The sequence below is a fragment of the Diadema antillarum genome, unplaced genomic scaffold (assembly GCF_040938485.1).
Source record: "Diadema antillarum isolate AM-2024a unplaced genomic scaffold, OU_Dant_1.0 seq00000569_RagTag, whole genome shotgun sequence".
Classification (NCBI taxonomy): domain Eukaryota; kingdom Metazoa; phylum Echinodermata; class Echinoidea; order Diadematoida; family Diadematidae; genus Diadema; species Diadema antillarum.
Window position 1 is genome coordinate 1708674 of NW_027271507.1, and position 14287 is coordinate 1722960.

Below are 14287 nucleotides of genomic sequence, written 5' to 3' on the forward strand. Positions count from 1 at the left end.
CTAAATTGATTTATGTGGCGTCATCCTCTGTTGTTCCAAAATGGCTATTTGATGAAATTCAAAAAAGTTGTTTTTATTTTGTATGGAAGGGCAAGGATCGCATCAAACGAGCCATTATGTATCAGGATTACAATGACGATGGATTGAGAATGATGAATTTTGAATTGTTTGTGAAAACTCAGAGGGTGATGTGGGTAAAAAGACTTTTGTATGGAGAACGAAATATGAGTTGGAAAGTATACTTTGATCACAGTTTCAAAGCAGTAAGAAGTAGAATTTTATTTCTTTGCAATTATGAGACAAAAAAAAAAACTTTCACTTTATAAGGCACCATCGTTTTATTTAGAAATGTTAGCTGCCTGGGAAGATCAATGCAGAAGTTTTGAAGAAGGGAAAATTAATCCAATTATATTTAATAATACAGATTTTTTTATTTAGAGGGAAAATGACATTTAATGCAGATTTATATGTGCGGAATGTTTATCATTTAGAACAATTATTTGATAAACAATCCATAAGACCAATTAGTGATTTTCAAAGTCTAGGTTTATACAAAGTGAAAATATTGCCTATATTGAGTCTTTGTGAGTCCATTTTGAAAAGTGGGAAATATGATGGAATTTTATGCAATTGGTATGAAGTATAGATGTGAATGATTTTAATATACCTGTAAAGTTTTTTGTTTGGACAAATTACAGATTTTAAAATGATATTATCCAGGAAGATTTATTCACATTTCGTGTCTCTTTTAAAGTAGTCTTACTGTTTAGAAAACAGAGATGGATACCAAAAATTTGTTTTCGCTGATAAAAGTATGAGAGATATTTTTATAAGGATCAGAATTTCAACTGTAATTGGAGATCTAAGAGAATTTCAATATAAATTACTATACGGGGCGATTTATACCGAGGAACAGCTTCTAAAATTCGGTTTCGTGGCTGATAATTTGTTCCTTTTGTGGAAAAAGCTCTGAAACTTACTCGCATTTATTTTGGAACTGCAAAAAAGTTAAATCTTTATGGCATGATTTAATTTAGTACTTTCAGTTAGAAGATACGTAATTTAGTTTGGCGGGATGTACATATTGGTTTAGAAGGAATTTCTCACAGAATCAAATTGTACAACACTCTTATTCTTATAGTTTATGTTATATAAAGCGAGGTCACAGTCAGTCAATAACACCGACATTGGCAGAATTAAGAAAAGACATTACTTATTTGTATGTCGAAAGGAAGAGAATGATAATGCCATCAGAAGAAATAAATCGGGTTTGCATTTGCTGAAATGGGAATGTTTGAATAATTTGTAAACGATTAGTTTATCCATGCACTCGTACTCCTCCCCTTTTGTGTGTGTTTGATCACTGACATTTTTTTTTCTTTAAATATTTTTTAGTTCAGAGATAAGTATTGTGTATATAAGAATATATATGCTGGTATGTGGACATGTATATTATGTGTATATGCATGTATGTGTCTGTATGTAGCATAATCATAAGCATAATTAGTATAATTATTTTATGTTCTGAATGCGAGCAGAAATAATTGTGTTTGTGTTAAGTGGATGTGTGTGTAGGGTGGGTGTATGGATGTGTGTTTAAGTGGATGTGTGTGTGTGTTAAGTGGATGTGTGTGCAGGGTGGGTGTGTGAATGGGTGTGTGGATGAGAGGGAGTGTGTCTGTCTCGGGTAAGGATGTGGATGTGGTGTAGAGGGCGGGGAGGTGGTTTTGGAGATGAGAGGGACGGTTTCTTTGTGTGTGTGTGTGTGGGGGGGTGGGAGTTATGAGTGGTTTGAGGGGTTGGGTATATGGTGGAAAGGTGGGAATTAGGGTGTTTTTATGTTGCTATTGTTCTTTTAATATAATAGAAATTCCATTTTCTGTTTTTCTAGTGTTTGGATAAATTGCCTACAACTGCATATGATTTTTTTTTTTTTTTTTTTGTAGTTAAAAAGGAATGACCGGATAATTCATCCTATTTTCTTTCTTTTGTTTGATTTCTGCCTTAAAATGAATTGAATGATTATTCTTGTCTTATGGATTATGTATCATACGTGTAGAAACATTTATGACAGATGTTATGTCGAAGGTATGTATTTTTTTTAAACTGTTATATTTTCAAAGGAAATGGAATTCAAAAAGATCACTGAAAAAAAAAAGTGTTCGTTTCCCCCGTGCTTCCGATTTAAAGATACCATAGGATACACGAGCAAGCGTAGTCTGCTGCATGCACATGCTGCGCGTGCACGGTGAGGTGTTGGATGACATGTGTGTAAATCTAGCTAGCATCGTGGGCCGTTCATAGTAAAGCGCCGGTTCTCCAGGGGGGACATAATCGCCTACTACACCGGTAGCAAATAAGACGTGTATATAACGAACTGAATGCATATCATAGCAAGAACTTCCACCACCTGATAGTCCTGGACCTTGTTGACCACTACCAGGACCAGAGCTGAGTCAGGGGATTGGCACTGGTGGTAATGGCAGTTCATCGATTGACATGGTGAAATCCGTACAACAAGCAGACGAGACGTACTACTGTAACTGTAAAAGTGTATCTGTTTAGTTTCTAACGTTAGGGCCTACATTGTGTCTGAAAGAAACGTACTGACGAGTAACGGTGGCTAGCTCTATAACTAGTCTAACCGTTATGCATGGCGTTAGCGTTAGTATTTACGTACAAATGGCCATGCCCATGGCATGCTAGGTCTAGTTAAATTAGTGTCTGTTAGATAGATTAGTTAAATTAGTGTCTGTTAGATAGACGTTCTATACTTTAAAAAAAAATGATTACATGTGTGATTACAAATTTATGTTTAATTCTCCTTTGACACAAATATTTCACATTTTCTCATTTCTGGCGAGGGTTCGAAATACCGTCAAGATAATTTACGTCGAGTTGAATAAAGTGTGTTCTCAGAGGGACTGTATAGTACTGGTTGAGGTGATGAAAATTAAAATTGGCCTTGAGATGGCTGAGATATCCAAAAAAAACAATCCTAATAAAATGCGACAGGCCACAACTTTCATGAGGATCTCTTTGTTTTACCTTGTTTTTAGATGTCTCGGTCATTTCAAAACCTCTTTTCATCAAATAAACTTTAAATTCCCCTTAGAATTGTAAGCTCTTTAACATTTCATAGAGTGGTTTCTAAATATCTTGCAAAATGTTACAAGCTGATCAATCCTCACCTCAACCAGTAGCGCACTAAAGTATACAGTCCCTTTAATTTAAGGTTCCAAATCCATGCTTTCCATATGTTGATTAAGTTAATGACTATCACGTATCTGAATAGAATAAAACATCTGCAGATCACTGAAGACATGCATGGGCAAAGCATGTATAGCTTAGGTGAAAAGAAAGATAAGGGCATTTCCAAGAAAACTGAAACTTAAATCTGCAATAATTTGAGAAATATATGATCTACAGGGATTCATGGGAGCATACCTAGTCGTCCTTTTGTTTCCCCCTCTTTTCAGAGTTGGCCAATTGTGTTGCTGAGATCTGTCAATGGCAAAGAGTAAATTTGAATATGTTCGTCAGTTTGAGACCCAGGACCGGTGTCTACCAAACTGTTGGATTGTTGTCAGGATTGATGGGAAGAATTTTCACAAGTAAGTTCTAATTAAACTGATAATCAGGTTGTTTTTCAATACTCCCATTTGCAGACAGTTTCCAGCAGCCAGGTTGACCAATCAGCATTTTAGCTCAAGGAGGCAGATTTACCAAGTTTCTAATTCTTGTGAAATCTTGTGATATGTATTGCATGTACAAGATGATAAAATTTTCAGTAAGTTTCTCTGATGGACAGTTATTGTGCAGATATCTGCATGTTACAGTGTTTCCCCATATCCCAATAGAAACATATATTCACAATCTTCCACACTCATTTTACTGCATATGTTTAATCTGCAAGTTTGAAAGTTAATAACTCTACTGGATCAATTACATGGCACATATTCTGTACATATGTGTCAGCACAAAACCAGCAGAAGGGATGACATGTTTATCGTTGAATTGTTGTGGGTACATATATTTCTTATATTTTTTATAGGGATGCTATTTGGTTTGTGTTTGTAACCAGAAACCTCTACCCACACTGATCTTTTGCAGTCTCTTGTATCTTCAATATTCCTCTTTATCTCTGCATGAATAAATGATTATTTCTCTCAGTTTGAAGCAAAAACTCAATTGGGTCCATTTGCACTCCCCAAAATGAGGATTTTATGGAACACCTTTTCCCTTACCCTTGGAGGATGCTGTGTGAGATTATCTAGTGATGTTCACAAGGGAATAATCCTTAAAACCTGTCTAAATTTGCATCTACTAGTTGTGCCAAGTTTTATTCTTTGATATGGTAATTTTCTTTGAAAATAAGTTCGATTAATGTAAAGACTCTTGTAAGAAGAGCGAAAAGGCTGTTGCAAGAGATTTGATCCATATTGATGGCCCTGCTTGAATTACCACTTGCAGTTATTCATTCTTGGCAGCAGTTGGACTATGCTGTGATTTCTCCTGCTTTGAGACAGCTCAGTTTGAAATTGTCTTATCAGTTATTCTGTCATTCTCTCTAGAGCTCTCTCTACTTCTTGTATTCCATTTGATCACATTTATGTATTGTTTAATTATGATTTGTTCTGCTCATGTTTTTGTTTTTGTTTTAATGTTTTCTGCATATTTGTTGTGTACTCTTGATCCTTGCCATATCTAAGCACATGTGGCTCTTTGTATGTGTTCTTTTTACAGATTCTCTGATGTCCATGGCTTCAAGAAGCCAAATGACCTTACAGGACTCCAGCTGATGTCTAAGGCAGCGTCCAGTGTGATGACCGAATTCAAGGACATTATTCTGGCCTATGGGCAGAGTGATGAGTACAGCTTTGTCCTCAAGAAGGACACAACTCAATACGGAAGGAGAGCAAGGTAAATCTACAGTTGTACAAAATTAATCAAATTTTGATAATACAATACATTACAATAATTACATTTGTATAGCACTCTTACGAACTATAAGTTGTTTCACAGAGTATTTTACATCACCTCATCTTCTACAGCACATTCACGGTATTGATCCATTTATCAAGTTTTTTGTGAATGCAAATAGTTTGAAATTGCAAGATGTTTTCATAGATCAAGTGAAACTTTGTTATGTAAGTTGATATGTTTTCAGGAAAAAAAAAATCATATTATTATCATACTAGCACCATACTGGCACCTTTCTCCAGTTTTCCTGCATTTATTAGTAATTATTTTCCTTGGTTTAACTCTGTGCATAAGAATTCATCAAAAAACGAAATGTGGTGCTTTTTCATCTGAAATTTACTTATTCTTCAATACACAATAATTTCATCAAAATTTATGACATCTTCAATCAGAATCAATCATACTTTATGGAGATGATAGAATTGATGTCACTTCATGCTGGATGCCCAATGATTACTTGATCATTGAAGATTTTGCTGATGTTTTCTTATGTCAATATATTAAAATGTCAAAATTTATGACAACTTCGATCAGCATTAATTCTACTTCATGGAGATGGTAAAATTGATGTTACTGCATGCTGGATGCCTAATGATTACTTGATCATTGAAGATTTTGCTTTGATATTCTTACCTCCTCTGCATTCTTCAGCAAATTGGCCACCACCATTTCATCCCTCTTTGCTGCCTCCTTTGTCTTCTCCTGGCCAATGGTCTTCCCCGACAAGACTCTCCACTACCCACCGGCCTTTGATGGCAGGTGTGTCCTCTATCCCTCGGACAAGAACCTCAGAGATTACCTGAGCTGGAGACAAGCAGACTGTAAGTGTTATCGATGGAATGCCAAGGGTCAAATTTGACACAGCAGGATCAGAAGCAAGTTGATAAAGCAAGCTATTTTCTAGACGTTATTTTTTTTTTTTAATTCCAAATTCTTACATGGATGATTATTTTTCAAGTGAAATTTAGACGTAAACACTTGTATGGTGGAGCCAAAGAAGTGAAAAACCTCTCAATGGTAAAACAGTGCACTCCGATTATGATGAATGTGGTTTAATGATAAAATTCTCATTACAATGAAGTAACAATTCAGGTCCTAAGATTATCATCTTCTATAAATCTATACATACTTTACTGTTCAGCTGTTACAAAATTTTGATATTAGAAAAAAAAAAAAAAAAAACAGACTGTCCCAAGGACTTTGCTATAATTGTAAATGGGAATCACCTGTACAGAGCTGCCAACTAGTACTGATTTTCAGTAATTTCTACTGAAATTGGAGAAGAATACTGAAGGTTGCAAGCAAATTACTGATTTTAGAAATCATTGTCTGTGATATATTCTATTACACTGTTAAGGATTACTGATTTTCACTCAAAAAGGGTGCAAATTACTGATTTTCAGCCATCAAAGTACTGAAAGGCTTTTACAAAAGTTGGCAGCTCTGCCTGTACAGTGAAGTTGTTAATCATAGATCATGTTAAAATGCTTGTGTATTCATTGCTGGGGTAGGTTGGTTTTTTTCCCCATTATCTCAACCTACAAATGATTAGTAACACAAATATTTGGGGCCTGTGGCTCTCATTGTTCTCGTATCTTTACAGTTCATATACAACTGATCCAATCATCAGCATATTCATCTTGAATTAATACAAAACGATCTGGTCACAAGAACGTATCCATGTGTCTGCAACAATACATGCCATGCTTTACAGTGGATGAAAGTAACCAGATAAACTGTTAATGGCAGTGTTGTTGTCTTTTTCCAATCCATGCTCAGGTCACATCAATAATTTGTACAACACTTGCTTCTGGACTCTAGTTCAGGAAGGGAGCTGCTCACCAAAGGAGGCTGAGGAAAAACTGAGGGTAATATTCTATTTATGTTAGACTTATGTGGGCATCTATATGTCTATTTGTCACCACATACTGTATACGCCATATATTTAATGAATCTGAATTTTCGCGAATCGGGACTTCCAACGATTTCGCGAGTGGTTAAATTCGCGATCGTGAAGTACTGTATTGAACATGTGCGTCACATTCATATCAGGATCAGAGTCCTTATTTTTGCGTGTCTTTAATTTCGCGAATAACACCTGACTCGCGAAATTCGCAAAAATAAAAGCCTCGCGCATGCAGTAGTTGTCCAACTGTCAATGTAGATATGATAAATCCAAATGTCTTCATATTCATTTCTATTCCTGTTTGCATATGTCAGTGCAGCCTCAAACCCAAAAAGGGCCAGCATTGTAATTGCAGCAGATGTGTATCTAGAAAATTACCTAAATGTTAAGATGATGAATTAAGAGTTGATCAATACTCCATTACTAAGAATTTTTGTTTGGTTTTACTGGTAAACCCACTAGCTATACAGTGCACTCCCGAAATAACAAACACGGTTATAATGAAGTTCCGGTTACAACAAAGTAACAATTCAGGTCGCAACAATATCCGCTCTATGCTTTTCTATTGTTTATTTGTTTGGTTATGACAAAATTTCGATATAAGGAAAGAAAACTGCCGGTCCTGAGGACCTCATTATAAGGGGAGTCCACTGTATTAGGCAAAGTTTTAAATGTTCTATGTTGTAAAAGCAATGTTGGTATCAAGAGACCATTGTACTTTGCACAAGAGAATAATGGACCCACAACTGCATCAACTGTGCTCCCATGTTGACAGGGTACTGTGGCTGGGGAGAAGAATGAACTGCTCTTCTCTCAATTTGGCATCAACTACAACAACATTCCAGAACTATTCCGCAAAGGAACCACTCTTATTTGGACCACGGTGAGTACAGAACTCTCTCTAGATCGATGATTTGCTGTGAGGATGTGTCGAAAGGTGGGAAATACCCGTTTTCTGTGTGAGGTTGATAAGAATGAAGGATCATTCTGTTGACTGCAGAATAGCAAACACATGAGGGTGTTGAGTACAATGCTAATGATTCCCAAGCTGTACTGTTTCATCTCTTGTAGGGTCTCAGATATTCGTTGTTTGCATGGCAAGTTGGTACAATGATGTAGTTATTGTTCTTCCATGTTTACACGGAATAGTGACATCTGTGTCCGTCAGGCGCGCCGGAAGCAGTTTTGGATTGGGGGGGGGCAAACATTGGAGGGGGCTCAAGATTAGACCATGCATATGTTACACAATATACACATACACACACACACACACACACACACACGCACACACATCTATTATATATAGATATATATATATATATATATATATATATATATATATATATATATATATATATATATGTAAAGTGGCGTACGGTGGGTCGAAACATGGGGGGGGGGGACCATTAAGTAATTTTGACGGTCTGTATGCTTGTGCGTGAGCAATAATGGGACTACAATACATTACGGAATGTGATAGATTCAACAACGCAGTCATTGAGGAACATTGTAAGTTTTCCTTACATGGATTATGGAATGACGGTGTGAAACGATCGACAAATTATATACTGTCAGCAACATAAGGTGAATGGCATAACAATAAAATGCGAGCGAGCGAAGCGAGCGAGCTTGAAAATTTTGATATTCTACAGTTCCAAAACTGGAGTTTTAATTGTAGCTATATATTTCGCTTTGGAAATAAATGGGGGCGCAACGGGCGCAACTGCTGGCAATTATTGGCAGCAACATTAGGAGAATGGCATAACGATTCAATGCGAGCTAGCGAAGCGAGCAAGCTTGAAAATTTTGACATTCTACAGTCCCCAAACTGGGGTTTGTAGCTATATCTTTCACTTTGGAAATTAATGGGGCGGTGCATCGAGCGCAACTGCTGGCAATTACTGGAAGCAACATTAGGAGAATGGCATAAGGATTCAATGCGAGCGAGCAAAGCGAGCGAGCTTGAAAATTTTGACATTTTACAGTCCCAAAACTCCCGTTTGTAGCTATATTTATCTTTCGCTTTGGAAATTAAGGGGTGGGGGCATCGGGCGCAACTACTGGCAATTACTGTCAGCAACATTAGCAGAATGGCATAACGATTCAATGCGAGCGAGCGAAGCGAGCGAGCTTGAAAATTTTGACATTCTACAGTCCAACAACTGCCGTCGTAGCTATGTTTTTCGCTTTAGAAATTAAGGGGGAGGCGCACCGGGCTCAACTGCTGGATGCGAGCGAGCGAAGCGAGCGAGCTTGAAAATTTTGACATTTTACAGTCCAAAAGCTGCCGTTTTTAGCCATATTTTTTTCCTTTTATTCATTTATATACATATTTATTTTATTTTCTTTGTTTATTCATTTATTTTTATTATTATTATTATTTTTTTTTTGGGGGGGGGGGGCTTTGTGGGGGGGCAAAAATGCGTTTTGCCCCCCCACTTTTTGGATTGGGGGGGCGGCCGCCCCCCCTGCCCCCCCACTTCCGGCGCCTATGGTGTCCGTACAGTATTGTACTCTTCCTTTTACATTTCCTTTTAGACTTGCTTAGTACTCTGTGGTTGACAGCAAACTTGACTGTAGTGAAATGTTATCTCTTGGGTATAATTGGCATTGATTGTAGTGTAGAAAAACGGAAATGGAAGATTATGTCTCGTTATTATCAAGGACGGATGGATGAAGCACATGAATGTTTTGTTCAGTTACTTTGAATGTTTTCACTTCTTTGAATGCCTGAGTGTGGTGGTAATGTCTGTCTTATCAATGTTATTTGTAAACAAATTGTTAAAAACTAGTCTTGATGGTGTTTTTTGTATAATGTATAACACAATTATTTGATAACTAAGTGATATAATTTTACAAGATAAATCCTCCTCAGCTTGTTTTTGTCTCCCTCTCTATTCAAGATTTGATGAAATCTTCTGAACTCTTTCTTTTAGGTGGAAGAAGAAGAGACATGTGGTCGGGATACAGAACATGAGAGGACGGTAACGAGGAAAAGAAGGAAAATTGAGAAGCACAATGGTGACATCATCGGAGACGACTTTTGGAGCATCCATCCGGAACTGCTTGGTGAGAACAGATAGCGCTTGAGTCTGAACTCCACTGCGGAAATAGAACGTAGATTTTGTGACTATGGACACTGGAAGAGTGTTGAAAAAAGTGATTAGCAAAGAAAATGAGAAACATGAAGCATCATATAAAGGCATCAGAGCTGCACTGGAAGTTTAGTCCTGTTGTCATCAGCGACCAATCTTCATGATCAGGAGCATTCCATGGAAGACAGAATGCTGTGGAGGAATCAAGAGCATTGAAGAGCTTGAAGCAGACAGGAATTTACATAGAGAGGGCCGATAGAGGGCAGTGTTTAGGAAAATGTGTTGTTGACAACAGACTTTTGAGAGAGTGATGCATTTGTTCATGTTCTAATAAAACCTTATAAAAAATAAGTATCATGTTGTGAACAGCACACATTCTGTCCCTTTGATGTTGCTGATACAATGTATTACTGAAAGAACATGATTCTCTCTAAAAATTTACCTCACTGGCTTCAAAGGGGAGTAAATCATGTAATGTTCAATGATGTCAGTCACAGTTGCAATATATGCATCGGTGGATTATTATTGGATGTGAATAGGAGGTTGCATTACACATGGTATATGGTTATAGAATTACAGGGTAATGTACCTGCTATCAGAATCAAGGATTAAAGACTGAAGCCAATCATGAAATTTGTCTTCTTGTTGTTTTTTTTTTGTAGTAACTCACAATGTGTGCTCATCTAACTGCTTTTTGGCACTTCAGTGATTACAATTTGTCAATCTTAAATTAAGTTTGGTAGTCACGGTCAAATTCTGAAATGTTTGCGCTATGAGTGATGACCTTGATATTTTTTTTTTCCTCCAGAATTTTTCTTATTTAGTACACAGATAGAGTGTGATAGGAATATCATGGAGTATCTACAGGCTAATAATCACATAAACAGTTACGCAAATAATAAACTTGAGGATTACAAGACTACGTATGAAAAGCTTTAAACTGATTTGCAATAGCTGTCATGGAACTACTTGGTTCCATACACATCACCCATTGTTTGTTTGACAATAATGGTGAACATGTGCATTTCCAAAATTCTGGCTCTGGTAAGAAATGCATGTGTAGAGATGTGCAACTCAGACTTTGGCAAATATGTTAATGTCCCTTGTAATTCAGTTGCTAATTTAATGTGGCTGCTCTAGAGCATGTATGCCATAATTGGTTTAAAAATCAGAATGCCATGTCACAGAACTATCAAGAAGATTGCAATCATTTCTATAGTTTAAAGGTCCTGTTTAACTTCGGGAGCAGTGATTTAAATTTTTTTTCAAGGTATCACTTTTGGTGCATATGTGTTGGTCAGTTGTATCACAAAACATCCTACCATATTAAATTTTTGCAGTAAAGTCTAAAATATAAGTATATATCACTATTTTTCTCATTAAACCATAACTGTAGACGTTTTAATCTGAAAACATTTTTATTATAACTATTGTTCACAGTTTGTATATTTAACAATACTTGACATCGACTATACTGGTTCAAATTTTTACATTGGTTGTTTCTATCCCTAACTCGCATTTGAGAACTATTTTGAAGCACTAATGCTGGGTTTTTGTTTCATCTGCAAATGGTAAATTATGCCTTTAATTGACAGATCATAGATGTAATTTGTCGTAAGTCTTTATAACGGGTTACACGTAAACGTGGATGGCATGGGGTTGCATTTAAACAGCCATGGGTAAACTGTCAGCTGAAGTACTAGTATTAAAATGAAGGTCATTTTTTTTTTCTTTAGCAAATTACAATTGAGTTTTAATAAGGCTAATGAAGCATGCTTTGAATTGATTTATTATTTCATATGATAGGAAATTTTCCTTGATCATAGTTCATTAGGGATTGAACAATACTTTATTTTCTAGGATTATGTTCCCAGTGATCTGAGCTCTCCGCAGTACTCATGAAATTATAATCATGGTGATTTTTCCATGCTTCCATTAAAAAGCAGTTAGTTTTTTAAAGTTATTTAGATTTCATTGCAAGTTTATGACATAACATTAAATTGATGTGGACCTAATAAATACATTCATATGGAATTTTGAAGACTTCTTCAATGTTGATTTGCTACTGAGAGTATACATGTGTATACATTCACTTTCTCTGGACCAATTTTGCCCATTTTCTTAATACTTTTTTGTGGTTCTCGCGTATGATTACTATTGATCATATTTGTGAGAACATTTGAATGAATTAAAAATGCAGGATTTAATGCTCAAAGTGACCAAGTTGTTGCCTCAGCTCATCCTTGAAGTGGTTGTTACTTTCTGTATTAAGATGTAACTTGCTGTAAATTCATGCAGTGGATGTTTACTGCAGTTATTTATAGATGAGATGTCTTGAAATAGTGATACCAGGAGGAGGAGGAGGAGAAAAGGAAGAAGAAGGAGGAGGAGAAGAGAGAGAAGAAGAAGAAAAAGAAAAGAAAGACAGAAAGAAGAAGAAGGTGATGATGATGCAAATGAAGATAAAAATGATGGTGATGATGGTGATGATGGTGATGATGATGATGATGCAGGTGAAGATAAAGATGAAGATGATGATGAAGATGAAGAAGATGAAGAATGTAATAACAGTGACAGCATAAAGCACTCAGAATAAGAATAGGCGTGAACTTAGACACTTTCTGTAATGTATTTATCTACCTTCTTGGGACATGATTATGTGTAAGTTTTACTGTGTGTGTCTTTGTGTGATGCGCGTTGTGTATGCAAAAACTAGCAAGAGATATTTGGAATATGATGGCAGGGTGTGAAATGCAAAGGTTGATGCAGATTTTAGCAACTCAGTTCTAGTCAAGAATCATCTTGATTTTTTCATAGACCTACTTTTGTCACACCAGGGGCGGATGTAGCTTTTTATAAAGGGGTGGGGGGGGGGGAGGGGGTGGGAGGGGGGTGTCCCCCCTCCCACAGTAGGGAAAATTTTTGAAAATCTGTGTGTGACAATGGCGTTTTCTTGCATCTAAAACACCACTATTTTTGGTATAGAGGTCATTGCCGTGTGCAATACATAAATAGAAAAAAAATAAAATTACAAGTTAAAAAAAAATAAGATTAAAAAAAAAATGGTCCCCTGATTTTTTTTTTTTTGGGGGGGGGGGGTTGCAACCCCCCAACCCCCCCCCCCCCCGATCCGCTTCTGCACACTGATACGTTGTACTAACCAGTCTCCATTAGAATGTACTCTCCTTTATTTCATATCATATACATACCTTTACACTGATAGGTTGTACTAACCAATCTACGCTGTACCAGTCATGCAGGTACCCAGTTTTTACCGGATTACTGTAGTGATGTTATTTTTGACACACCCAACTTTAATGTACAAATCAAAGTTTCTGTGAGTAGACCAGAACCATCAACATTTTCTGTAAGGGATCCTATGTCAAAGGGATGGTACAGTTTTGGTTGAGATGGGTCTTCATGGTTCCAATGTTTCTTGTTGGTGATTTTTTTTTTCCTATTTTGAGATAGTGAGAAACCTCATGCAAAATATGGAAGAGCATATAATTCTAAGAGAAATGATGATTGTTTTGAAATGGCTGAGATATCCAAAACAAAGCAATCCTAATGAAAAATGAGTCACAGAGACACACTTTTTATTAGGGTCTCTTTGTTTTACATTGTTTTTGTGGTATTGTATTATTATATTCATTTATTATGTTCATTTGCTCATGATTACCTGTTATCAGTGTCAAGTTATCGCTGGTAAAACAGTGCTTACTGAGATATGAAGGGTTTGTTTGCAAAAACCGATAAGTCCATTTTTGAAGAGTTTGAAGTACGATATCTGTCTTAAAGTACTAAATAATACCTTTTAAATGATACATTGGTCACTACATAAAAAGGTGTATTTTTAAAGTTATGGTCAGAAGAAACACAAATTTTCTTATTATTCTCACAATTTTTCTTGACCTTTAATCGCAAATATCTCCATTTGGCAAATATGGACTTATCGGTATTGCAAACAAACTCTTCATATATATATATATATATATATATATATATATATCACAACAAGTGATGATGTAATGATTGCTTATGCTATTCCCATTTAATTTTATAAGAATGGTACAGATAATATCTATTAAATTTATTACACAGGCCTAAGTGTGTGTATATTTAGGGAATGCAGCAATGCGTTTAATATCGGAACATAAAAGCAAAGTTTGAGGAAAATTAGACAATACGTTCAAAAGTTATGAGTAAATGTTTTGGTACAGCCATCACTGGATGAGAAGACCACAACACTGTACATGGATATCATGTATGGAAAACATTATAATGAGAACATTTTTTTAAATTC

The 14287-nt window shown here is 36.1% G+C and overlaps 1 protein-coding gene across 1 annotated transcript; it reads left to right on the forward strand.

Annotated features, from left to right (window-relative positions):
- The first annotated feature begins 3510 nt into the window (after positions 1–3510).
- On the forward strand, positions 3511–10212 carry LOC139735273 (probable tRNA(His) guanylyltransferase). Its single transcript, XM_071646028.1, has 6 exons — positions 3511–3614; positions 4747–4923; positions 5635–5804; positions 6763–6851; positions 7665–7776; positions 9833–10212. Exons 1-6 carry the CDS (start codon positions 3511–3513, stop codon positions 9970–9972), a joined length of 792 nt encoding a protein of 263 aa, XP_071502129.1. The 3' UTR covers positions 9973–10212.
- The last annotated feature ends 4075 nt before the right edge of the window (positions 10213–14287 follow it).